This window comes from Aristolochia californica, unplaced genomic scaffold (assembly GCF_029961685.1).
Source record: "Aristolochia californica isolate CCGP_79_NKW_82.1479 unplaced genomic scaffold, dmAriCali1.0.hap1 SCAF_6, whole genome shotgun sequence".
NCBI classification, from domain to species: domain Eukaryota; kingdom Viridiplantae; phylum Streptophyta; class Magnoliopsida; order Piperales; family Aristolochiaceae; genus Aristolochia; species Aristolochia californica.
Window position 1 is genome coordinate 641338 of NW_027182257.1, and position 25135 is coordinate 666472.

A 25135-nucleotide genomic window follows, 5' to 3' on the forward strand; every position below is an offset into this window, starting at 1 on the left:
CCATAAGGCAAACGCCCTCGTCTGCAACCCCTGACGATAGTCGGCTACCTCCTTTTCGAACTGCCTTAACTCGGCAGTGTCTTGCCATGTTGCCTCGCTTTCCGATTGACCTTGCCACTTGACCAAGTATTGCGTCCTCCGGGGCTTGCCCCTTTGGTGCTCCTCTCGGTCTGCAATAATATACTCTACCCTATTGTCAAAGGTAGTAGATATATCCATAGGAGCTCTTGGGTCAACTACTCTGTCCGGGTCCGGGTCTTCAAAATAGGGTTTAAGGTTCGATACATGAAAAACATTGTGGAACTTAAACTTTTTTGGCAGCTGCAATTTGTAGGCGAGGTTGCCCACACGTTCAATGATAGGAAAGGGTCCTTCATATTTCTTCAAAAGACCTTTGTTCCTGCTTCTAAGGTGATGAAATTGCTCAGGTCTGAGTTTGAGGACCTGGTCACCGATATTGAAAGAAGACTCCCTCCTCTTCAAATCAGCATGTTTCTTCATCTTTTTGGCTGCCTTATGCAATAAGACCCGTGCCAGCTCCGTTTTCTCTTTCCACCTCTTCGCCAGCTGATGAGCTGCTGGGCTTTTCCGTGAAGTGTCTGGAAAGAGACCCGTGGGAGCCAAAGGCTGTCGTCCTGTCACCAACTCGAAAGGACTATGCCCGGTTGATTCCGATTTCTGCAAATTGTATGAAAACTGGGCCACGTCTAACAAGTCTGGCCAGTTTTTCTGATTTGCTGCAACAAAGTGGCGTAAGCACTGTTCTAACAAAGCATTTACCCGCTCAGTTTGGTCGTCACTTTGAGGATGAAAACTAGTGGAAAAACTTAGAGATGTTCCCATTAGTTTGAATAACTCGGTCCAGAATTTTCCTGTGAATCTGGGGTCACGCTCACTGATGATCGTTGTGGGCAATCCCCAATGTTTCACCACATGTGCCATGAATGCTCTAGCTGCTCCGTCTGCTGTACAATCACTCGGCACTGCTACGAATGTTTCATACTTCGTAAATCTGTCTACCACCACCATGATAGACGCCAACCCATCTTTCTTACGTAATCCAGAGATGAAGTCCATCGAAATAGACTCCCACGGCTGCTTTGGAATAGGTAAGGGCTGTAGCAAACCCCTAGGCTTGCGTTGTTCGATCTTATCTTGTTGACAGATAAGACACGTGCGCACAAACTCCTCCACATCATTCTCCATGTCTGGCCAATAATACTGGCCAGACAACAAGGCCAACGTCCTTCTTTGATCTGGATGTCCTGCCCACAAGGTATCATGGCATTCCCTCAAGAGGTCACGCCTTAGGTTATCGAACTTAGGCACATAAAGTCGATTACCTTTGGTCTTGAGCAATCCGTCGTCAAGCCAAAATCTTCTCGTCTCTCCCAAGGCAGCATCTTGTACAATGCTGTAAGCCTGGGCATCTTGGCGAATTCCAATGTGAATCTTGTCTAGCAACTCCGTACCAACTTGTATAATTGCTGCTAAGGCTTGTAATCACAAAGTTTCATTTTCTGTTTCTGGGCCAAGATGGTCTTCCATGCGCGCGCGCTTGCCTTGCGCAAAACGCATATCTCCTGCGCCTACTCTTGCGCCGCGTGCCTCTTCGTGTACTGTTGCTACCGCACCGTGCGTGGTGCGCGTGAAGCAAGTGCCGTCTGCTGCGGTATGCGGGGATTCAGCCACATGCGTCTTCTCCTCTGTCACATGCGTGCAAGGTGCTGGTCCTTCTTGCGCCATGTGCGCCAAGCTCTGGCTGGTCTCTTCCTCGTAAGAGATAGGTGCGTCCACCTTCCTGCTCAGTGCGTCGGCAACACCATTTGTCTTCCCCGCCTTGTACATCATCTCAAAATCAAACTCGGCCAAGAAATCTTGCTATCGGGCCTGTTTTGGACTGAACTTTTTCTGTGTAAGAAAGTAATTAGAAACAACATTGTCGATTCTTACAATAAATTTGGAGCCTAAAAGATAGTGCCTCCAAAGACGTAAACAATGCACTACCGTCGTCATTTCTCTTTCTTGTACAGTGTACCGTTGCTCAGTTTCATTAAGCTTCCTACTCTCATAAGCGACAGGGTGTCCTTCTTGTTCTAGCACACCCCCAATGGCATAATTTGAGGCATCGGTATGTACCTCAAATGGCTTGCTGAAATCAGTAAGGTGAAGCACTGGTTCAACCATCATGGTATCCTTCAGCTGCTGGAATGCTCCTTGGCATGAGTCCGTCCATTGCCATTTTTGGTCCTTCTTTAGGAGATCAGTCAAGGGGGCTGCTATAGCTAAGAAACCCTTGATAAACCTCCTATAATAGTTTGCTAAGCCAAGAAAACTTCTAAGCTCACGCACCTTGGTAGGGATAGACCAATCACGCACAGCCTCCACCTTCTTGCTGTCCATCTATATCATCCTTCCCCTATCCAATGTCGAAGAAAGGACACCTCTGGCAACCCAAATGAACACTTCTCCTTCTTGACATATAGCTGATTGTGTCTCAATTTCTTGAACACTTTTCGAAGATGTTCTTTGTGCTCTTCCATACTCTTGCTATACACCACAATATCATCTAAATACACAACGACAAATTTGTCTAAGTACTCGAAAAATACCTCGTTCATGAGAGTGCAGAAAGTTGCTGGTGCGTTGGTTAGGCCAAAAGGCATAACCATGAACTCGTAAGCCCCATATCTCGTTACACAAGTAGTCTTCCCCTCGTCTCCTTCCGCAATTCGAACTTGGTAGTAACCACTTCTCAAATCCAGCTTGGAGAAAACTCTAGCCTCCTTCAATTGATCAAAGAGATCAGGAATAAGAGGAATAAGGTACTTGTTTTTTATGGTTACCTTGTTGAGCGCCCTATAGTCGATGCATAGTCTCATACTTCTATCTTTCTTTGTCTGAAATAGTATAGGGGCCCCATAAGGTGCTTTGCTTGGCTTTATGAACCCAGAATCTAGCAGCTCGCTGAGTTGTCTTCGTAATTCATCCAACTCTTTGGGCGCCATCCGATATGGTGCTTGTGCTGGCTTCCTTGCTCCGGGCTCAAGCTCTATGCGATGGTCTACCCCTCTCCTAGGTGGTAACCTCGCTGGAAGTTGCTCCGGCATTACGTCTCCATACTCATGCAAAACGGTTTGTATCTCCTTAGGGGTAGGCAATGCCTTATTCTGCTCCATAGCACAAAGAGAAGCAATGTAAGTAGAACAACCCTGCTTAAGACCTTTCTTAAGTTGGAGGGCTGATAGCATTAAATCCTTGTTTGTTACATCTTTGTTCTCAACTTCAGAAATTGTACAAGGACTTTGCTCGTCCATAATTCCCACTACCCCCATATGTGGCATTATAAATGCCTTACAAACCTTGAAGAACTCCATTCCCAAAATTACCTTGAAATCGTCCATGCTAACAATGGTAAAGTTCTGAAATCCAACCCACTTGCCTATCACCACCGGTACATTCCTGGCAACGCCTTGGACTTCACGAGCAGCAGAATTTACCGCCTTTATCTTGCTTCCATCTTTCTCTCCTCGTATTCTTAGGCGCCTAGCCTCCTCCTCCGAAAGGAAGTTGTGGGTAGCGCCCGTGTCCACCATTGCCTTAACAGTGTGTCCAACAAGTGTGAGAGAAATAAAAAGAAGTTCTCTTGAGGGTCTTATCGGAAGTGGAGCAGCATTCTCTTCCTTGGAACGGACAGCAGCATTGAGAAAGGTTAGAGAACCCATCCTAGGCTCAATTCCTCCATTGTCCATTTCTGTTTGAGCAGCGTTGAGGAGTATCTTTTTAGGACAATCCCTCGCATAGTGCTCTCCCTCACAAATGAAACAATATACCTTCTTCCTCTATTTGTCCCCTCTCTTCTTTTCTTCCGGCCTAGCCTTGGCATCTTTTACCCTTGGCTTCTTCTCCCCTTTTTCCTTCTTCTTAAAATTTGTTTTACCATTATTTTTCTTGGACACCTTGTTAACCGAATCATTCCTCCTCTCGTATTCGGTTAACTTTTCAACCGTAGATAATGCTGAAACTAGTGTCTTTACCTCCCTCCTTCTCAATTCTTGCTCAGCCCATGGACGAAGGCCAGCAAGAAAGGAGAAGAGACGGTCCTCATCCGTCATGTTGGAGATACAAAGCATAAGAGAAGTGAAGGATTGTACATACTCTTTAATTGTACCTTTCTGCGTCAATGCACGTAGTTCCTTCCTTGCTTGGTACTCGACATCCTCCGGAAAGAACTGCCTCCGTAGCTCCCTCTTGAAATCCTTCCAAGTGTGGACGGGGTCCTCTTCCTCTTGCTCATCTCCCATGCGTCTTGTCCACCAAAGAATAACATCATCGGATAGGAACATGGCAGCCGTACTAACCTTAGCTTGCTCGTCGGTGAGCTTGCTTGCATGGAAGTATTGCTCCACTTGCCATAGAAAATTATCTATGACCTTCGCGTCTCTCCCTCCATTGAAAGACTTCGGCTCGGGCACCTTTATCTTCGCTTGTGTGTGAACAACCCCTCCATTTGCTAAGACTCGTTCGCACAAAGTGAGTCTTGCCCCAAGCTCTCCCGAGAGATCTTTGACATCCTTCCCCAATCATTCCATTTCCATCCTCATGACAGCCATGGCCGAATGGACGTCCTCCTCAAATCCTCTCAGCCAATACGGAGTTGGCTGATGCTCCTCAATAGTCTTTTGAACGAATTCCTCCCAATTCGTACAAAGGTTCTCAACACTGTCCAAACGATGTTCAAGAGTAGAAAAACGAAAGTTAACATCACTTACTTGATCTTTGCCTCTTGAAGCATCTTCTCCACTTGTAGAAGCCATTGATTGCAACGTACGCTCTGATACCAGTTGTCACGTGGTTAGATTTGGGTTAGGTCCGTCTAGCCAAGCGGAATATCTACCCCGTGCGGCCTAGCTCTTCCGAAGAACTAGTCAGCCTCCTTGAGCCTCGGATCCTCCAACCAATACTTCACACAAGAAATTGCAAGCCAACTGGGACCACGAAAACACCAAGGTATAGAAGAGAAAAACCTACTTTGTATTGAGAATACAAGATTACAAAGGGTGGCCAAACACTCTTGAAGGCCAAGGCTAAAAACTCTCTCTATACACTAAAAGATTAAAGAAGGCTAAGGATTTTTCGACCCTTTTACAATGGGAGAGGCCTCTCTATTTATAGTCTCTCCCTAGGCCTTTTGAAATCTCTAAAAACCTTCAAAAACCCGTCAGATCCCAAAAATTTGGTTTATGGCGTCAAGGGGCGCCTTGGTCAGGCGGACGCCCGGCGACCTGGTCGCCAGGAAACCCCATTTCGCGCGCGGGCGCCTGCGCCTGGAGTCCTGCCGCGCGCGCGCCTATGCCTGGCGTCCTGAGGAAACCCCATTTCGCCCGTCTGGAGTCTTGGTCGTGCGCCAACAACCCCATTTCGCCCCGCCTGGAGTCCTGGTCGTGCACCAACAACCCCATTTCGCCCCGCCAGGATTCCTGGTTGCGCCCAACCCCATTTCGCCCCGCCAGAAGTGTCTGCTGGCGTGCTGCCTTGTGTCTAAGCTGGCTGTTGGGGTTGTTGTGCACCTTGTTGCTTGGCCATCCGTTTGGCAAGCTCAAGTGTGTCTTCTTTTGCTGAAGTTGATGCCGGGCCGACCATATGTGTGCGCCCCTCTGGGCCGTGCCATTGCACTTGGCCTTGGCCATTGCTTATATTGCTGTGCACTGGACTTGCACAGTTTTCCACCTTGGTGTTTGGCCACACCATGGCTTCATCCTCTGTCTCAACTAGATACTAAACAACCATATGAGGCTTGCTGCTCAGTTTCACAACTTAGATTTGTATATAAAGCAATGTCCTCTCGATTCTCCCTGCTTGTTTTAGGGCTTTTCTAATAATTTACGTACCAAATTGGTGGATTTCCATTTATTTAGTCTTCGCTCTGGTTCTCTGTCATTTGGTTAGAAAAGATAAACATGGGTGTCACTAGCATTGTATGTTTAACATCTCTTATCTAATTTGAAGAATACAGTTAATGGAATGAGTAGAGGCAATAAAACCTTTTGATGTCTTAGGTTCAGTAATGATTTCAATCTTTTGATATTGAGAATGTGTTCGTTAAGTTGAGGTTTGAGACATCTTTCAGGCAATTTTAGTAAGGGTTGCCTCGAGTAGAGCCAAGCTTGAACGTGCATTTGTTCGAGTTTGAATTGATTTGAATACTTCGAACTTGAGTTCGAGCTCTAATTTATATTTAAAATTAAAAAAAAAAGTATATGAACTTAATATCATTGAACTGGAAGTTATCATAGAGGAATCCAAGACTTTGCAATGGAACACACTAATGTATAATAACAAGTTTAATAGACCTAAATGAAAGAGCAAGCACCTCCTTCAATAGTATTTAGTCCATTGGCAAACAATAACATTAAATGATGAGGGACCCAAAGGGTCGAACAATTGATCGTCTTTGAAGTTTGAGATAAATAAAAGACACTATCAACCAACTGAAGAGGGAATTGACAAAAATAATTAGAGTAAATGATATTTTTATAAAAAAAAATATGTTAATGAGTTGGCTTACGGGCTAACAAGCCGTACTTAGAAAATGGACCTATTGTTGGGACACGCGGGGGATGGTGGATGGATCTCGTTCCCTCAATCAATAATAGTAGGCTGCTCTTCAACCTTGTTTACTCCCCATTTGCGTAAAAGAAGATAGCAATCCACATTAGAAACACTACAGACCCAAGCCAGAACCCTGAAAACATTCCATTTACCACAACAAACAGCAGCAGAAGCCACACTGAGCCCCACCCATACCACCCCTCCCCTTCACCCCCAGAGCTGCCGTTTCGCTCTCTCAACTCTGCTCCCTCGTCGGAAGGGACGAACTTACCCAGCCCATGAATCACCAGTACCAGTATTAAAGGACCCACAAGCATTCTGCCCACCGAGTACACTACCAGCAGCAACACAAGGGGAAGAATTATCGATTCGCTGACGAAATACACGAGCAGAAGCAGTACCAGCGGGACGATGAAGACGAAGGAGACTGTACTCTCTTGAACGTCTGATACGAACGACGCACTATTCAGCAGCATCGGCCCCCATATTACCAATCCCACGAGGCCGACGAGTAAGCACGGGATCAATGGCGATGGCCCCTTGCTTCTTTCCATTTCAGTTTCTCTTCCTTTCTGCCTAAGTGCACTTTCAGTGGGATTGCTTGTTTACTGTTCCTTCGCCATTGCAGTGTATATAGACGAAGATATCGACTATGCTTTTCTGGTAGACGATCAAATGAAACAGGGACGATAGATTTCTGCAAAAACGGTGCAAGTAATGATCGCATGGATCATGCAGAGTTCTTGGTTAATAATTAAAATGGGTAGTTGGTTGGCGCGCGTGGAGGAACGTGACCAGTTGGGTATTATTTGATGGGTGTAGAGGAAACCGTTCGAAATCCTCTTTAGGGAACAAAAGACCTAGATTAGGGTTCATGGCGTCGTCCAGTTTGGAGAGTGGTCCCTGCCATCATTTCCATGCCATTGGAGAGGGCGGGGTATGCTAAAGAATAATCTCATATCGATCAATTAGTAGAAAGATCTTGAGTTTATTAGTTGGAAAATAAGTTTTTAAGTTTGATAATTATTGTAAGATAGGCGTCGGACCCAACTTCACATTGTATCAGAGCAAGTACTCATATTTGGCCTTCACCGAAATTATCGGGGAGTGTTAAAGAATAGTCCAACATGGATTAGTGAATAAAAAAATTTAAATTTATTAATTAGAAAAGAAACTTCTTAAGTTGGTTAATCATTTTGGGATGGATCCCCCGTCTCCCTTTTGTCTTATGGTGCAAGCCCCTCCCCTTCCAAAACCTAATCTGTGTGTCTGCATAAACATTTTGTTTAGGTGAAATTAAATTTGACGAGAAGGTATTAGCATTTAGATTAGAATAGATGACACGATTATCTGCTTGGTTCTACATCACATCAACATCTTGGCTCATGCAGTTGTCCATTGCGCATACTCTTTCTGGGTTTTCTTCCTTCAATGGTTTTCCTGGATGAGTTTCGTTTTAACTTTCTAAGATCTGAAACTGATCAGAGATTACGAATAAACTTTTTCTTCATCTCTTGATAATATGCTACACGAAAGTCTTTTTTACAGATTTACAGTACAAGTGGAAGACACCATTACATTTTCAAACCAGCTCTTCTGAGTAATGGTTTCACAAGAGGTTATACAGAACAAGGAAGAGCAGAAGCAGTAACAAGGAACCGAGCCCATAACCATCTGCATCGAAACCAGAGCTGCCGCGTTGAGAACCCCCAGAAAACATCTGGATGGAGGGGAGAAAAATGCTGAGCAAGTGAATTACTAGTAACAGCAGAAGCGGAACTACCGTCATGATCGAAAAGGAGTTTTCTTGTACTGTGAAGAAGATCGATGCAGCATTCTGTAGCAGAGGCCCGCCAATGATCAGTCCCAGGGCGATCACCATTAGAGCTGGAATCACAGGTGATGGTCCTGTCGCCATTCTATTTCTCTCTCTCTCGCTCTCTCTGATTAACTACAGAGGGTGTTTATCAATAAAGGAGGAGAGGCTATGATGGACTTGGAAGGTTATCTGAAACCTGAAGCAGATCGATCGGTGGCCTAACTTGCATAAACTAGTTTTGTGGGTTCCATTACCTGTTTGTTTTTTGGTTTCGGGGACAAGATTGATGATTTTTTTAATCGATGATCTCAAGGTTATTCATTTGTATTTTTATAGGTTTTCGTTAGGATGAACTAGGTGTGATTGTCATCGTCCTTGTTTCAATGAAATAAGGAAATAGGCGAGGGTGGTGACAGCAGCAAGAATATTTTTATCTTGAATTTATCTGCAGACTAGTCCACGCCCAGATTGATGCAGTAAATCGATCCAAAAATGATTAATTATCTTAGAAAATTTTTTTCCCAACTAATAAACTCAATATATTTGTTTTCATTAATCTATGTGAGACTATTCCTTAACACTCCCCCTCACTTGTAAACCCTTTGGGATCATGTGGATGATTTAGGTGGAGACCCACATACGAGTACCTGATCTGATACTATATGAAATTGGGTCCAAGTCTTATCCAAAATTACTAATCTATTTGAGATTATTCCTTAACACGGATCAACTCCGAACAACAAACTAATCCCAACTAAACAAATTAAACTCAGAATTTATTTTGTTTATTTACTCAATTATCTTTTTTACCATTCAATAAATAAGTAACTAAACGATATATAACATAATTTATGTCATATACATGTATATGATATTAAATATATTATATATAAATAAAAAATACATAGAATAATTTATTTTGTTCCATTTATGTGTTGCACTCAACGTGCTTAACAACCATTTGAAGATCAATAACCATGGAGATGTTCTTCTTAAAATTTAATTGTACTTTGTGAAGGAGGAAGCTTCCTTCAAAAGGAAGCATTTTTCTCGCGAAATTACTAGACGGAGGATAATTTAATCCATTTTGACTGCAATCTTGGCATAATTTTATCGATTTCGCTGTACGCATATTAGGAAATGGAAGCTGAATCGGATGATTAAGAGGTCAGGAATGTTCTTTGTGTTTGTTGTAGATACAAATGGAGGATTTGGACCCCTCTCGATGAAGTAGGAGCAGTTTGCGGGTGCCCAAAATGGAAGAGTAGCAGCAGTTCAAGCTGAAGCAGTCGAGATGAATCGTCTGCGTCATGGGGAGATTGTTCAAAATGGAGGACTCGGTTTACTGATTCATTCATGTAAAAGCTCATTCCAGACGATGACGCAAATGGCGACCCTTCCATATTCACTAGTGGCAGAGGAAGAACACTTGTTCCGCCTATTTTCCCAAATCAGCTGCAGAGAAGCTACAGCAAGTCACTCTATCGGCTGAGGTGCCCTCTGTTGGGCCGCAGATATTTCCACCTCCGGTCCTCCACTTGTAATGCTGCTGCAGGAGAAAGCAGTCTTCAAGATGACTTTGAGGAGGTCCTCTTCATTCTTCTTCCTCTTGGTCATCTCTTTATCTCTCTGTCTTTTTTCTCCCGTTTTCTCAGTCCAGTTGGGTAGAGGCTTCTGGAGCAAATGGAAGGTGATAGATATCGCGCCCGGTTTATAATCTCCTTCATTGTTGCCTGTTGTTTATAATATGCTTGCAATTTGGGCTAAATTTTATGGAATTCCGGCTTCATTTTTATTCTTTGTGGGCAGACACACAGAGCAGACATGAGCTCAAAGCTTGCGAAGCTGGGTTTTGCAGCCATTCCTGCGTATGGCCTGTTTGATGGGTTGACGAGAAGAGCACAAGGAGAAACTCCGCGGCGAACCTCCAAGCACTTCTTGGGGTAAGCAGCATATTTCTATCCTCGCCGCGTTTTCATCATCTTACAGTTAACTTAAGTTCTTTTCTCGAACTTAACTAGTACCAGCGGTGCATCTCTGTGTTTGCATTTTGCCGCTGACAGTTTCTGCATTTCTGTAACAGAAGCCATGATTTTTGGACTGGATTTCTCATCTCCAATCCGATTAATCACAAAGCAGTAAAATTAGTAATGTAATCTTTCGTAGCCGCTAAGAAGCATTGTCTGAGAACAAAAAAAAAAAAAAAAAAAAGATTATAGGAGATTTTTTACAGTGATTTGTGTAGAAATGTTAAACTGCATATCTGTTGCATTGTCTGAATGTGCCTACTTCTTCTCCAGGTTGTTTGAACTGTTAATTTCCTTGCTTATAAAGCATTTATTCAGCCATTAAAAGAATGGTTAAAATCGAGACCTTTGCTCTAGTTTTTAATCCCATTGATCTTGCTTTTCAGTTGAAAAATGTTATCCAGTCAAAAGTAAGCTCTATTTTGCCATCTTTCTTACTTGAGTTTTTTCCAGTATAGTTTGGGTTATACTTTAGCTTTTGCACATAATGTGGGAAGAACAACATTATCCACCAAATTGGGTACAGAATGTTTCTGTTACTTACAATCTCCCGTGACTTAAGTTTATTAAGGCATAATGAGGATGAAAACCTGTGAAGAAGAACTAAAATAATAGCTGAATGCTGTTCTACTTGACAGAAAATCCATTCAATCAGGCAGATGTTTTGGCTGGTGGAGTTGACATTTCAAGTTTTGGTTTAGCCAATATGGAGATTATTACATCATTTAGCATAGGCTGTATTTCAGTACTTGGTCTCAACTTTACAATGCTGCAACCTTGTTCATGATCAGTTTGTCTCCACCTATAATTTCTCAAGAATTTTCTCTTTGGGAACAGATTGTCACCATTTGGAGTTGCTGGGGCAGCTGCATTGGCACCCATGATAGATAAAAGCCTCAAGAGAATCCAGAAATATTTCAACTTTCCCAGTCTTGTGCCCTTGTTGTGGCAGTAGTGACTTCCTTGTGCCTCACCATTGTTGGCTTGCTAGTTCTTTCAAGATGGAAAGATTTTTTTGCACTAATAATGTTCCAAAAATTCATAATAAGCCAAGATGTTTGAAACTTCTCTGGTTTGTCTTGAAAACTTAGGTTCCATCTGGAAATCAAAGGTAGAGCTGCTGAAAACAAAATTCCTAGATACCCATCTGTGGCCCTAAAGAACTTTACTCTCAACCTTGTTCAATTTTTTAGTTTTGTTTCTTATTAAAATAATATGTTTGTTAATCTGACTCGTTGGCTATGGAACTGAGTTGGGCAAAGTTCAAACTTGGCTCAGTGCCAAGCCCAATAAGGATAGTTACATCACTGCCAAGAAGACCCAACTTGTGACCCATGAAATTCCATATGGGTTTCCCCGAGTTGGGTCAAGTGTCCTACTGCTAAAAGCCTAACTAAGGGCACGTCAGGTGACCAACTTCCTAGCTCTTTCAGTTCTACGAAAATAAGCAGTTCACCACAAAAGGGTTTGGTTCCAGTTCAACCGGGTTGGCACCTACCTAATTAAATATCGACCAGATTCTAAATTGCTATGACCCCACCATGTTCAATTGGTTGGATTCTTTAATTCCACACTTAGCTCCCTCTGAGAGTATATAATTCGATGGATTATGTAGATAAATATTCCCAAAGATGACCGAATGCAGTTCACTAAAGATTCTTATTTTGCCAAACTTTTCAATTATGCAGCCAAGGTCAGAAAATCTTTCGATTATGCTTTAAGATCAGATAAACCTAATCTGCAATTAAAACTATTCTTAGATGAATTGGCCATCTAAAACTATTAGATAAACCTAACCTGCAATTAATGTAAGTGCCTAGCCAATACAACCAAAAAGGTCTGACTTGTTAGGTGCAGAAAGCATATCACACTTATCCAAGAGAAGAGTAACGGAACCACTCTGACACCCACACCGCCTCTCACGGGATTCGAACGCGGGACATGGCGTGCTTAGCCAATACAACCGAAAATAAAAAGACCGACTTGTTAGGTGTGGAAAGCATTATATACTTATCCAATATAAGAGTGGACGGAACCACTGACATTTAAAACTATCCAATTATTTATTCAAAGGGTAAAAGACTTAGATTGAATAAGTCTTTGGATTCCTACTTGTTTACCTCCTTAGTTTAATGGTTTAAGGCTTTGTAAATAATGTCTGCACCGCTCGGTCTGTGGCTACAAGGAATTTGTTCTTGTCGTGCTGAACTCTCAACCCTGCTTCACAGTGTTTTAATGGTGTTCTTATTTTTTATGTACTGAAGGAAACAAGATAATATTTTTCATCATCATTAAGAAAACTTAGCAAGGAACATGGCACATGCAATGATGTCTGCAATTGCTAAGCAACCCATCTGTGCAAACTTCAAATTTTCCAACAGAGATCGAGAATTCCGCACAGAAAGAGAGAGTATTAAATTTCATGTCAGATGTTTTCTTTCAAATCACCCGAGTAGGGAGATAATGTGAATGGCAATTGACAATTAACAATTAACAATTAACAAACTTGAGCTATACATGGCTAGAGAGAAGCACTATTGGATCCAACCAAAAATTTCTACAGTAAGTAGAAGAAAGACATTGCTTCCAGGCGTTTACCTGCTCTGCATTTTCGCTTTGGGGTCGAGCAGCTCGGTACTCTGGGCTCCTGAAAACTCAAAGTGGCTCTTCACGTTGAGATCGAAGAGTTGTAAACCTGTGAAGGAAGGGACTTTCACATCATCTTCCTGCTCCCTTCCGTAAGGCTGCAGAGTTGGGATTTGATATTGATGGATCTTTTTATTGTTGTTGGGAGAGATGGGTTCCCCTGGTATCCCATCTTTTCTGTCGTGGGTCATGCTTTCCATTAGGCCTGAGAGTGCCAGATTGAAGTCTGTAAGTTGGGTTCTGGTTGATTCGAGAGTTCCTGTGCTGTTCATGCCTGATGAGAGGCTATTCTGGGCTTTCTCCAGAATCGCCTCAAGGTACTTCCCTTGAGCTTCTATTCTCATCTGTAATTTCCTTTGTACCTACAGGGAAGAAGACGGGAGTTAATGGAGGCGGAAGCTTTCAGTGTGTCACGGTCGAACATGTTAATGAACAGAACATATAGGCCTTCACCTCCAGTTGCTCTTGCAGGTTTCTTTGGACTTCAAGCTGATACCTGAGTGCCTCTGCTACCGGAATCTCTCTGTTCACCAAAATTTCACAAATTAGAAGATGAGTTGTCATTGAAGTTTAAATGGAGAACAATCGAACAGGAATTAGTAAAGATTGAGTACCCATTGTTAACCATAACGGCGGAGCTCCCGTTGCTACATGGCATGGAAGATTGCCTTTGGCTCAGCCCCTTTGAAATTCCTGCATCAATGAGACACGAACAGGTCAAACCAGTAAAACTTCAGAGAATATACTTCTGAACAAAACTAAAAGACAATCAAGTTATTCAGCTGGGACCTTCTTTGATCTCCTCCTGGTTGTTTTCTTTCCGAGCATGCTTTCCCAATCTATATTTCTACAAATTATAACGCAAGGTAGAAGGTTAGTAACGAGAGAGAGAGAGAGAGAGACAAGAGAGAACCAGGGGAGGAGAATGCTTACCTGCAAATGACTCTTCAAATGGTACAGTGTCAACCCCTTGAGACCCATCAATCTCAGCACCGACTTCGGTGTGGCTTCTGCAATAGGCAGAGGAAGAAGAAGACCTCAATCCGCGGTTGAATTTTCATTGAACAATGCAGGAAAATATGGTAACTAGTAACTGCACAATACATCAGATTCAGATTTTAAAAATGGAATTAGAGAATGGCGCAGCTGCGAGAAGCGAGAAGCCCGTCCCAGACGTTCCAAAAATGGAAGCTCCCAACCATCAGCAGCAGCAGTAACCAAGAAAGGCTTCTCATGGCCGCAACATTCTCCAAAATTCCCGAAACCAGTTCTCCAATTCCCGATGCTAATGTTAACAAAATCGTAACAAACGGTTTAAAATCCAACCCCGTAGCAAAAGCAGCAGGGCCGAGTCCTGACTTACTGTCGGGTCCCCCGAGCTTCGTCACAGCGTCGACGAATCGATCATGGAGGTCCGGCGTCCACCGCAGCCGCGGCTTCGGGTCTCTCGACAGCACCACGCCCGTCTCGCACGAATAGCTCCCACAGCCTCTCTCCATCTGCCCAAACATCTCCACGTCTTCCCCCTAAACCTTCCGGAAACCATCAAAACCTCCCCTCCGATGCCATATTCCGAAACTCTTTATAGCTTTCACTTTTCTTCCCGCCGAGCTTTAACCCAACAAATCGCTGCAATTCCCGGCCTCTTTATCGGAAAATTTGATTCGAGAATGTCGAAAAGCAAAAGGCAAAAGCCGCCGTTTCGTATGCTATTCGATAAATACAAGAAACAAAAGCGGAGGAAACCTCGGAGTTTCAATGTGAAAGTTCCACGTTGCTTCCGTTACGCCGGGGGCTCGTGTGAAGATGACACCTCGAATTTATCTGTAAAAGCGCGGGAAGCAGATGCGATCCTCTTCTCTAATCAAAGCTTAAATCAGATTCCGAACTCCGTCCTTCGCTATCTAACACAAAAAAAAAAAGCAAGGATCCACAGTTGGAATAGAATTTCACAATCTCAGTGTCCAGGAAGAAGAAATACAGAAAGAAGACCTTAAGAAACAAAAATCTATCAAAATATTCACATATCTGGGGACTGAATCACATCGAAACTACGACGATAACATGAGAATCGGTTAACTGTTGAAGTCATATCAAATAGTAAGGAAAATTAAAACTCAGATCAAAATTCTATACATCGGCGAGACAACAGCAGACGAACGAATCAGAATCTCAGTTTATGAAATAGAAGAAAAGAGCAGAAATCTAAGAACGTCAGATCTGAATCTCTGAATCACCACCATGAAATGAAATCTCCACGAAATGAAACAGGAGAAAACCAACAATCTTTCAACGTCGTGCCTCAATCTAAAGCTTATATACGAACACGAACATTTTAAATCAAAACAGAATTAAAAAAAACAGAGATCACCAGTGCTGCCACGAACACGAACATTTTTCCCCATATTTTCAGACGCTAGACTCCAGTGGGGAGAACATGGAGCAAGGAAGCGAGAGGGAACCTCCTCGGCGACGATAGAGCCGGAGAACGAATGGCGAGGCGACACGTAGGCGAAGACGACGAGAGAAGAGCTCCACGTCGGTGACAGCATGGAATATTCCGCCGCCGCCGGCAGAAAAGAATATTCCCTTCCTGCCACGTCGGCAGGGGCTGCGGCGCGTCCGACGCGGAGTGGGTCCTGCTCGAGGACACGTTGCGGGCGCGCCGCGACAGAAGGGGGTTTATGGTGACGCAAAATATTCCCTAAGGCGTGAAAGATTAACCGAACGGGAGACTTTTTTTAGGGTCTTTTTGAACCTCTAAAATTTTTTTAATTAATATTATTTTAAAATTAATTAATAAAATAAAATAATAATCAAAATTTCTTTTTTATAAACTATTTTTTGAAATAATAATAATTAAATTATATTTTTTCATTTCTTTTCAGATGAAAGATTCTCTGCCGTCACTACTGTTTATTAGGCGATATCAAACTGATTTGACGGGAGTTCTCGCAAGGGGAGATAATCCGAAAAACAAGACTGCAATCATGAAGAAAACGGAGACAATATCGTATTAGTCGAGCTAAATTTTCATGTAGGGAAGGATTAAGGCGAGTTGACTTGTAGAGAAGGACTGAATTCTTCTTTTCCATTGAATCTCTTCCGACTTACCCTCGATTTCGGTCGCTGAACTGGTAAGGTCTTGATCCGATTCCGTATGAGCGTAGTTTATTTTCAATTCTATTGCGGAATTGATTTGATTCAGACTCCTGCTTTCCTGCTGAAACTCCAGTTTACAGAACCTGAAATAAATGTCAAGCAATCCAAAAATGCAAGCAGCGGTTCCCCACTTTTCACCAGTTTGATGCGAAGCCAGGCCGTGTCAGACACTGCTGATGCTTTCATCAATTCGAGGCTATTCTAATCACCTGGGTGGTTTGTGCTACTGATTGACCAGAGAGCGATGCAGGATTAAAATGACCATGTTATAGGAAGCTCAAACAACAAACTCAATCGAACAACCACAGACTTTGTTATGGGAAACTCACGTGGAAAAACCCTCCAGCGTGAAAGAAAAAAACCACGGGGTAAATCCGAATAATTTTCCACTAATAAAAATAGGCTTACAATATCAATTACTTTAAGTTTGCCCAAACTTAAGGTTTACAAAATCATGAGAGAAAAATAATTTTCTAATTCAAACTCATTCAGAATTGAGAGATAACCAAATAAACAAAGGTTAGAGATCACCGGATATAGAAAAACACCAACTTTGGAGAAGCTTTGGAGAATCTTCTCTCTTTCCTTCCTTTCTTTTCTCCTCTTTTTTTCTTCTCTTCTTTCTCTCTCGGTCGAACGTCTTCGCGTTCTGTTTCTCTCTCGGCTTCTGCGTGTTCCCCCTTTTTAGGTTTTGTAGGACTTTATTCTATCTCTTTCACATATGAGAGATTGAGCGGTGGGGCCTACTCATGGGCTGGACCCCACCTACTAAAAGCAACAATCTCCCCCTCCAGACCATGAGGAGGACCGGCTAGACTTATGCACAATTCATGTTTTTCCTTAGTCACCACTTTTGTTATCATATCTGATGATTTTTTATCAGTGTAGTTTTTCATAAGAGATAACATATCATTTTCTAACACATCTCTAATCCAGTAATACCTCAAATCAATGCGTTTTATCTTACTATGAAAAGTAGCATTCTTACTCAAGTCCAAAACACTTTGACTATCATAATGAATTGCATACCTCTTTTGTTTGAAGCCTATCTCACCCATCAACCTCTTCAACCACAACATTTCTTTACTAGCTTCAGTTGCTGCAATGTATTCAACCTCTGTTGTAGAAAGAGCAATGCATTTTTTAAGTTTAGATTGCCAAGAGATGGCTCTCCCTTGTAAAAGTGAATAAGTAACCTCACGTAGACTTTCTCCCATCTATGTCACCTACCCAATCTACATCTGTAAAACCTTCTAATATAGGTTTTGAACCACCAAAACACAAACACAATTTGCTAGATCCTTTAAGGTACTTGAGAATCCACTTAACAGCAGCTCAATGTTCTTTCCCTGGATTTTCAAGAAATCTACTGACAACACCAACTGCAAAAGAAATGTCTGGTCTAGTACATACCATAACATACATTAAACTTCCTATTGTTGAAGAGTAGAGAATCTTCTCCATGACTTCCTTTTCCTTCTCAATTGAAATACAATGTTGAGAGTTTAATTTGAAATGATTTACAAGTGGTGTACTTACCGGTTTTGCATATTTCTTGTTGAACCTCTCAAAAATCTTCTCAATGTACTTTTTTTGTGACAACCAAATTTTTTCCTTCATTGTATCACGAGAAATCCTCATGCCCAAAATTTGTTTGGCTGCACCTAAGTCCTTCATATCAAAGGACTTGCTGAGATCCTTTTTCAACCTGTCAATCAAATTCATATCTTGCCCAACAATTAGCATATCATCAACATACAACAAAAGATTATAAAACAACCATTTAGGAACCTTTTAGAATAAACACAATGATTTGTAGATGTCCTCTTGTAGCTTTGACCCATCATAAAGGAGTCAAACTTTTTATATCATTGTCTTGGGGCTTGTTTCAACCCATAGAGACTCGTTTTCAACTTACAAACCATATGTTATTTCCCTTTTTGTTTGAATCCTTCTAGTTGTTCCATATATATCTCCTATTCTAAGTCACCATGGAGAAATATTGTTTTGACATCAATTTGTTGAATCTCTAAGTCTAGACTAGCAACTAGACTAAGAATCAGTCTAATTGATGGCATCTTCACTATAGGTGAAAATATTTCTTCAAATTCAACTCCTTTCTTTTGGCTAAAACCTTTTATAACCAATCTTGCTTTGTACTTGACTTGATTATTCCCTTCGTGTTTCATTTTTAACCCATTTATTTTTCAAGGTCTTCTTACCCTTCGGCAATGTCACCAACTCAAAAGTGTGGTTCTTATGCAAAGATTTTATCTCCTCTTCCATAGCTTTCAACCACATATTCTTGTTTTTATCTTTCAAAGCTTCTTGAAAATTTTCAGGTTCACTTGCATCAGTAAGAGTAATAAACTCATTAGAATGATATTTCTGAGAAGGAATTCTACCTTTTTGAGATCTTCTCAATTCATGTTCAGCCACCGGTTGTTCAATAGGAGTTTCTTCTTCTTCAACTTCTTGAGACGGTTCATTTAGTTGCTCCCCCAATTCAGCATCATCAGGAGTCACATCTTCATGGATAACATCATCATCTTCATTAGATTCTACACTTTCTTCAATAACTGGTGTAGGAAGAGACACAGGAGGCAAAAAAGAGATAATATTTGGAGTACTTTGACTTTTCTCAACTTTTTCAAGGTCTTCAATGGTTTTGTCTTCATGAAAGACCACATCTCTACTTCTATGCAACTTCCTGTTCTTAGGATCCCATAATCTGTATCCGAACTTATCATTTCCATATCCAACAAAGACACATGGAATAAATTTCACATCAAGCTTTGACCTGTTTTCTTTGGGTACGTGCATAAAAGTCTTTCAACCAAATACATGCAAATGGAAATAAGAAATGTCTTTTTCTTTCCATACTCTTTGAGGAATATCCTCTCCCAAAGGGTATGAAGGTGACAAATTTATCAAATAAAATGTAGTCCTAACAGCTTCTCCCTAATAGGGTTTAGGTAATTTAGCTGTAGAAAGCATACACCTTACTCTTTTCACAATGGTGTGATTCATCCTTTCAGCTACACTATTGTGTTGAGGGGTCATTGAAATTGTCAATTTATGCCTAATTCCATGTATTGAACAATAATCTTTAAATGCTCTAGAAGTATATTCACCTCCATTATCACTACTTAAGCATTTAAGTTGTTGACCTGTCTCCCTTTTAACCATGACATGAAACCTTTGAAATATATCAAAAACTTCTCATTTGAATTTCATAGTGTAGACCCAAACCTTCCTGGTAGCATCATCTATAAAAGTAACAAAATACTCTGCACCACCAAGAGACTTAATATCCATAGAGCATACATCAGAATAAACAAGATCTAGAATGTTTGTGTCTTTCTTATGAGCATTTCTAGCAAAGGTAAGTCTATGTTGTTTACCAAACAAACAATTATCACAAGGAGAAATTTTGATACCTTTAGGTAAAAGGTCTTTCTTTGCTAGAATCTCTAACCTTTTCTCACTCATATGTCTAAGTCTCTTATGCCATAAATTTGATGAGCTTGCTTCTAGGGTTACAGTCAAACTTTCATTAATGACTTCTACTTCAGTTTTGTAAATAGTGCATGACTTGATTCCTTTTGCTAGTATAAGTGATCCCTTAAAAAACTTCCACTTGCCATGAACAAAACGGCTCTCAAATCCCTCTTCCTCTAAAATGCATGCAGAGATTATGTTAAAACGAAGATCTAGGATATACTTTACATCTCAAAGAATCATCTTGCACTCGAGGTTAGTTTTGATGACTATGTCCCCTTTTCCTTTAACTTTTGAAAAACCTGTGTTTTCCATTTTCACTGTTCCATAATCACCTGACTGAAACATAGAAAAATACTCTGCATGAGAAGTAGCATGGAAAGAAGCACCACTATCAACAATCCAACTTGTTTCAAAATCACTTGCTAAAAGAGAATCTACATCACAAGTCATAATAGCAATTTCATTATCCAACACTATTGTGTTTTCATCTTTTTCATTTTTTTTTCTTTGGCACTATATTTTCCTTCCTTCCTTTTGTGCTTTCTTGAGAAACCGACACTCACTCTTGATGTGTCCCTTCTTATGACAATAGTAGCACTCAAAATCCCTTCTTGACTTTGACTTTTCTCTAGATTTTTCTCTCTCTTGAGGTTTTCTACTTTTGCTTCTACCTGTCTTTTCAAACACCAATGCTTGAGAGTGGGAAGAACCTAGTGATTTTCTTCTTGTCTCTTCATTCAACAAGCTGCTAGTGACAAAGCTCATACTCACAATTCCATCCGGAGCGGAGTTGCTCAAAGACACCACTAAGGTTTTCCAATTATCTGACTCAATAATAAAAAGGGCTTGAAGGTCATCATCAAAAACCATCTTTATGGCTGCCAATTAATTTACAATGCTCTTTATCTCATTGAGATGTTGTGCAATGGAACCATTGTCATTGTACTTCAAATTTACAAGCTTCCTTATGAGGAAAGCTTTATTACCAGTTGTCTTTCTCTCATATAAATTCTCTAATTTTTTCCATAATGATTTGGCTGAAGTTTCACTTGAGACATGGTGAAAAATACTATCATCCACCCATTGTCGGATATGTCCAACTGTTTTTCTATCAAGTTTATTCTATTTTTCATCTGAAATATTTTCAGGTTTTTCCCCTTCAATGGGTGCATACAAGTCTCTGCAATACAAATAATCTTCCATCTTTTTTTTTCCATATTATCCAATTTTCTCCATTCAAACTAACTATTCTATTAGCTGCATTTGAACTCTCCATTAGATAAAAAACACCCCAAACAACCTAGCTCTAATACCACTTGTTATGGGAAGCTCAAACAACCAAACTCAATCAAACAACCACAAACTTGTTATGGGAAGCTCAAACAACCACAACATAAGATTTATGTGGAAAAACCCTTCAGTGTGAAGGAAAAAAATCACGGGGCAAATCTGAATAATCTTCCACTATTAAAAATGGGCTTACAATATCAATTTCTCTCAAGTTTGCACAAACTTGAGGTTTACAAAATCATGAGAAAAAAACAATTTTCTAATTCAAACTCATTCACAAGAATTGAGAGATAACCAAATAAACAAAGGTTAGAGATCACAGGATATGGAGATTTCACAAAAAATAAGGATCTAGAGAAACACCAACTTTGGAGAGGCTTTGGAGAACCTTTTTTCTTTCTTTCCTTTCTTTTCTCCTCTCGTCTTCTTTCTCTTCTTCTTCTCTTCTTTCTCCTCTCTTCTTCTTTCTCTTCTTTCTCCTCCAGTCGAACCCCCTTTTTCTCTCTCGGCCGAACGTCTTCATGTTCTGTTTCTCTCTCGGCTTATGCGTGTTCCCCCTTTTTAGGTTTTGTGGGACTTTATTCTATCTCTCTTTCACATATGAGAGATTGAGTGGTGGGGCCCACTCATGGGTTGGACCCCACCTACTAAAAGTAACAGATCAAAACAATTAGGGACAAAGAATCTAAAACATTGGGTTGTAGATAGGGAGAAAGATATCTGGACAGAGCGAGTGAATAGTCTCTCTTGATCTTTGGTCTCTGGTCTCACTGCGACTTCCTCGAAACGGCTAGCAAACAATGTTTCAGGGGCATTTCTGAATCTCCGTCCAATATTGTATGGCCATGGCCGTGGTTGCTTTGAGTTCGCGAAGCGTCTTTACCTTGAACGAGTAACAATGAACTTGAATTGAAGTGAAGAATTGAATTGAACTTAAATGAATTGATTCAACTTCAACTCATCCTTGGGTGTTAATATAAACGAGTTCAAGTGCATTGGAAAACAGTTTCCAGTGTTAGTGTCCACAAATGAAAAGTATGATATAAATAAGAGAAAGAGTAACATTTTATAATATACTTAAATAGAACATATATCTAAACAGATAATTAACCAAAATAAACATGGTCACTACACTTATAAGTGATTTAATGTGAGGTATTAGAATATATTAATATCCTAATTAATGAAAAACTACATTATATTACTTAATGACTATATTTTATTATAAATTAATACAATAATTACGTGTGACTAGAATAAATTATTAAAAATAAATAAATAAAAATAACAAAAGCGAATATAATAAATAAATAAATTATTTTTTAATAACATAAGATATGTTTTAACATTAAAAACCACTAATTTAATACAATAATAAAAAAATTAATATATATTTATCAATAACATAATATATTTTTAATGTATTATTAATTAATAATATATTGTCACAAAATTTAAAACCATTAGTTTAATTAATTATAGCAATGGGATAATTAAACTAAAATAATTTATCAAATATTTATTTTAACAATATTTTAATTATGACTATTAAATCACTAATTTAATATAATAATTATAAATAAATATATTAAATAAATAAAAATAATTATTGTCTTCCTCAGCTGTAGGCCAGCGGGCCACAACAACGGAGGTGGCGCTCCGATGGTACGCCGAGAGTGAGAAGAGAGGGAGGCCGAGAGAGAAGAGAAGTCGGGAGGCCGAGAGGCCGAGAGGCTTTGCGACAGAGGCTCGACCTCCTGTACTCTGCGACGGAGGACGAGAGGGAGAGGAAAGGGAGGCCAACAGGGAGGAAGGCTGCTTGGAGGGAGGGGGGAGAAAGAGAAAAAAAACTTGGCCGAAGGATCGCGGGGGGGGGGAGGAGAAACACATGACGTGCACTTTAATTGGTCGATTCGCAAAATAGGTGTAAATCCAAATCCCCTGATTTTTGCCTGAGAGAATGAAGTAACATAATTCACTTGAAGAGTAATTCATTCTATACTAATGAAGTGACATAATTCACTTGAAGTGCATTTATCTAATGAACTAGAAATGCGGGGGGAATTCATTCCACTTTATTGTGGATTAACCCCCCCCCCCCCTAAGGAAACCGAAGAGAAGTTGCAATGTGAAGTACTATTTCAGCTCATCGTGAAGCTTCAATGAAGGGATTCAAGTGGAAATCCCAATGCAGGATCATCTTAAGGTTTAGGGTTTAGGGTTATTGTTTGGGATACTACATAGAATAATAGCGAAAAACCCACAAAAATTATAAAAATTAATGACAAAAAATGAATCTAATGCATTAATACAATGTGTTCAACAATAATCCTTTGATTCAATCTCCACGTATGCATTAATATAAACTTTGACTTGAACTTCACTTATTCTGATTATGAATGTGCTAAAATGACTAGCATGGATTTGAAATTAGCCTTTACTTGATGTTTGACGAAAAGATTTGACCTCGTATTGTGTATAGCGACTTCAAGGATGGTAACAAAGTAACATAAAAAATTATTGTTTGTTGCTACGCTTCCGACAAGGTGTCAAATTTAATGATTTAAAGTGTCGAGGAAACAATTCGAGCTTTTCTTTACCGGCAAATAGAGCTCCCATGTAATTGACATTTTAGGAAATTTTCTCTAGCCATTCCAAGAGTTCTCTCTAGTTCCCCATTAGAAGGTTTACAATACACCTCTATTTATTGGGTCGTGGGGTGGTTCAACCACCTAACCTTTTTCTCTCTTTCATCTTCTCCATCTTCCTTTGCCACCTTTTCTTTAAGGTGAAACCTTCATATGATGCCACTTGTCACCTATGTATCACCCTTCTTGATTGGGTGGAGCTTTGTTACAAGGTAAGTGTCACCTTATTGCATATGTGGTATTTAGATGCACTTAGGTGGTGTCCTCTTTTGATTTAATCTTAGTTGTGGCCTCACACATATGCATCATCTTGATCATCGATTGGGCCTTAATCTCATTATTCGACTTCGATTTTGACCAAAACCCTAATTTTGACCATTGATCGGCCTTTTGATTAATCCTTCATACTTTGACTTTTAAGAATTAGTCTTTGACCATCGATCAACTTATGATCAATGTAACCTAATAAAGTAACAAGTAATTCTAAATTTTTCATGCTTACCAAAAACAAAAACAAAATTTCCAAGATTTGAACCTTGATTCATCTTTCTCTAAAATTTTATGACACAATACGCTATTATTATTAAAATTTCCTTAAAAATTTAACAAAAGATCATAAATGTCATAAAATCAAAGAAAAAAAAACTAAAGTTGTAGGTCAAGTGTCGTAAACCAGATTGAACAACACAATCCTCTCTTCAATTTCTTTACCACTGTCATCCAAATCGGTAGTCTTTACAAAATTTGTAGAGAGATTTCAATTTCAATTTTCATTTTGTAGATAAAAATTTCCTTTAATTTGTTAGCTAACAAGTTCTTTTCATTAAAAGTGAAAATTAATGGGAAATAAAATCATAAATTCTAGATATTGGAAAGTCAATTTCTTCTTAGGGATTGGCACTAATAACCGTTTGAAATGCTAAAGAATGAATTTTACGTAGTTTTGGCCTACAACTTATGTTCATGTTCAGTAAATTTAACAGTTGTAGATTCATTTAAGACTAAGTACAAGACGTTAAACCCTAAACCCTCAACCCTAACCTTTTGCACAATTCATATTTTCTCTAAGTAGAATTCAATATATCTGAAAATATTTAATTTAAAATTAAATTATCCAATATAAATTGTTATTCTAAATTACATATAAATATTATGTCAAAAAATTATTTAAATAATTTTTTGTTTAAGAAATAATTACATAAATAATCAGATACTTTTTGCTTAAATCTATGTTAACGATAACAATCGTTCTTCCAAATTGTCGGCTCAACAAGCTGTGGGCGTCAGTTCTTCGTTCGACCTGGATTGGACCTTCGATCATTTTAACACCTTAGATGAAGCAAAAGTATGACACGCGTCGGTGATGATTTGACCAAATTGACGTAAACAAAAATAAATCTTTCAGACAGTTTACCATATTTAAATTG

At 40.0% G+C, this 25135-nt stretch overlaps 2 protein-coding genes across 6 annotated transcripts; both read right to left on the reverse strand.

The window, feature by feature from the left end:
- Positions 1–3842: 3842 nt before the first annotated feature.
- LOC137934202 (uncharacterized) lies at positions 3843–4817 on the reverse strand. Its single transcript, XM_068778475.1, has 2 exons — positions 4773–4817; positions 3843–4574 (listed from the first exon to the last, which is right to left on the reverse strand). Exons 1-2 carry the CDS (start codon positions 4815–4817, stop codon positions 3843–3845), a joined length of 777 nt encoding a protein of 258 aa, XP_068634576.1.
- Positions 4818–12853: 8036 nt separating this feature from the next.
- LOC137934394 (myb family transcription factor PHL11-like) lies at positions 12854–15596 on the reverse strand. 5 transcript variants are annotated; one of them, XM_068778685.1, is made up of 7 exons: positions 15498–15596; positions 14468–15008; positions 14038–14114; positions 13894–13951; positions 13719–13797; positions 13558–13627; positions 12854–13466 (listed from the first exon to the last, which is right to left on the reverse strand). In XM_068778685.1, exons 2-7 carry the CDS (start codon positions 14613–14615, stop codon positions 13053–13055), a joined length of 846 nt encoding a protein of 281 aa, XP_068634786.1. In that variant the 5' UTR covers positions 14616–15008; positions 15498–15596; the 3' UTR covers positions 12854–13052. The 5 variants fall into 5 exon arrangements, with proteins under 5 accessions (XP_068634786.1, XP_068634784.1, XP_068634787.1 ...); XM_068778683.1 differs by having other exon boundaries at positions 15476–15555; XM_068778686.1 differs by having other exon boundaries at positions 14468–14733; positions 14851–15547.
- Between the last annotated feature and the right edge of the window lie 9539 nt (positions 15597–25135).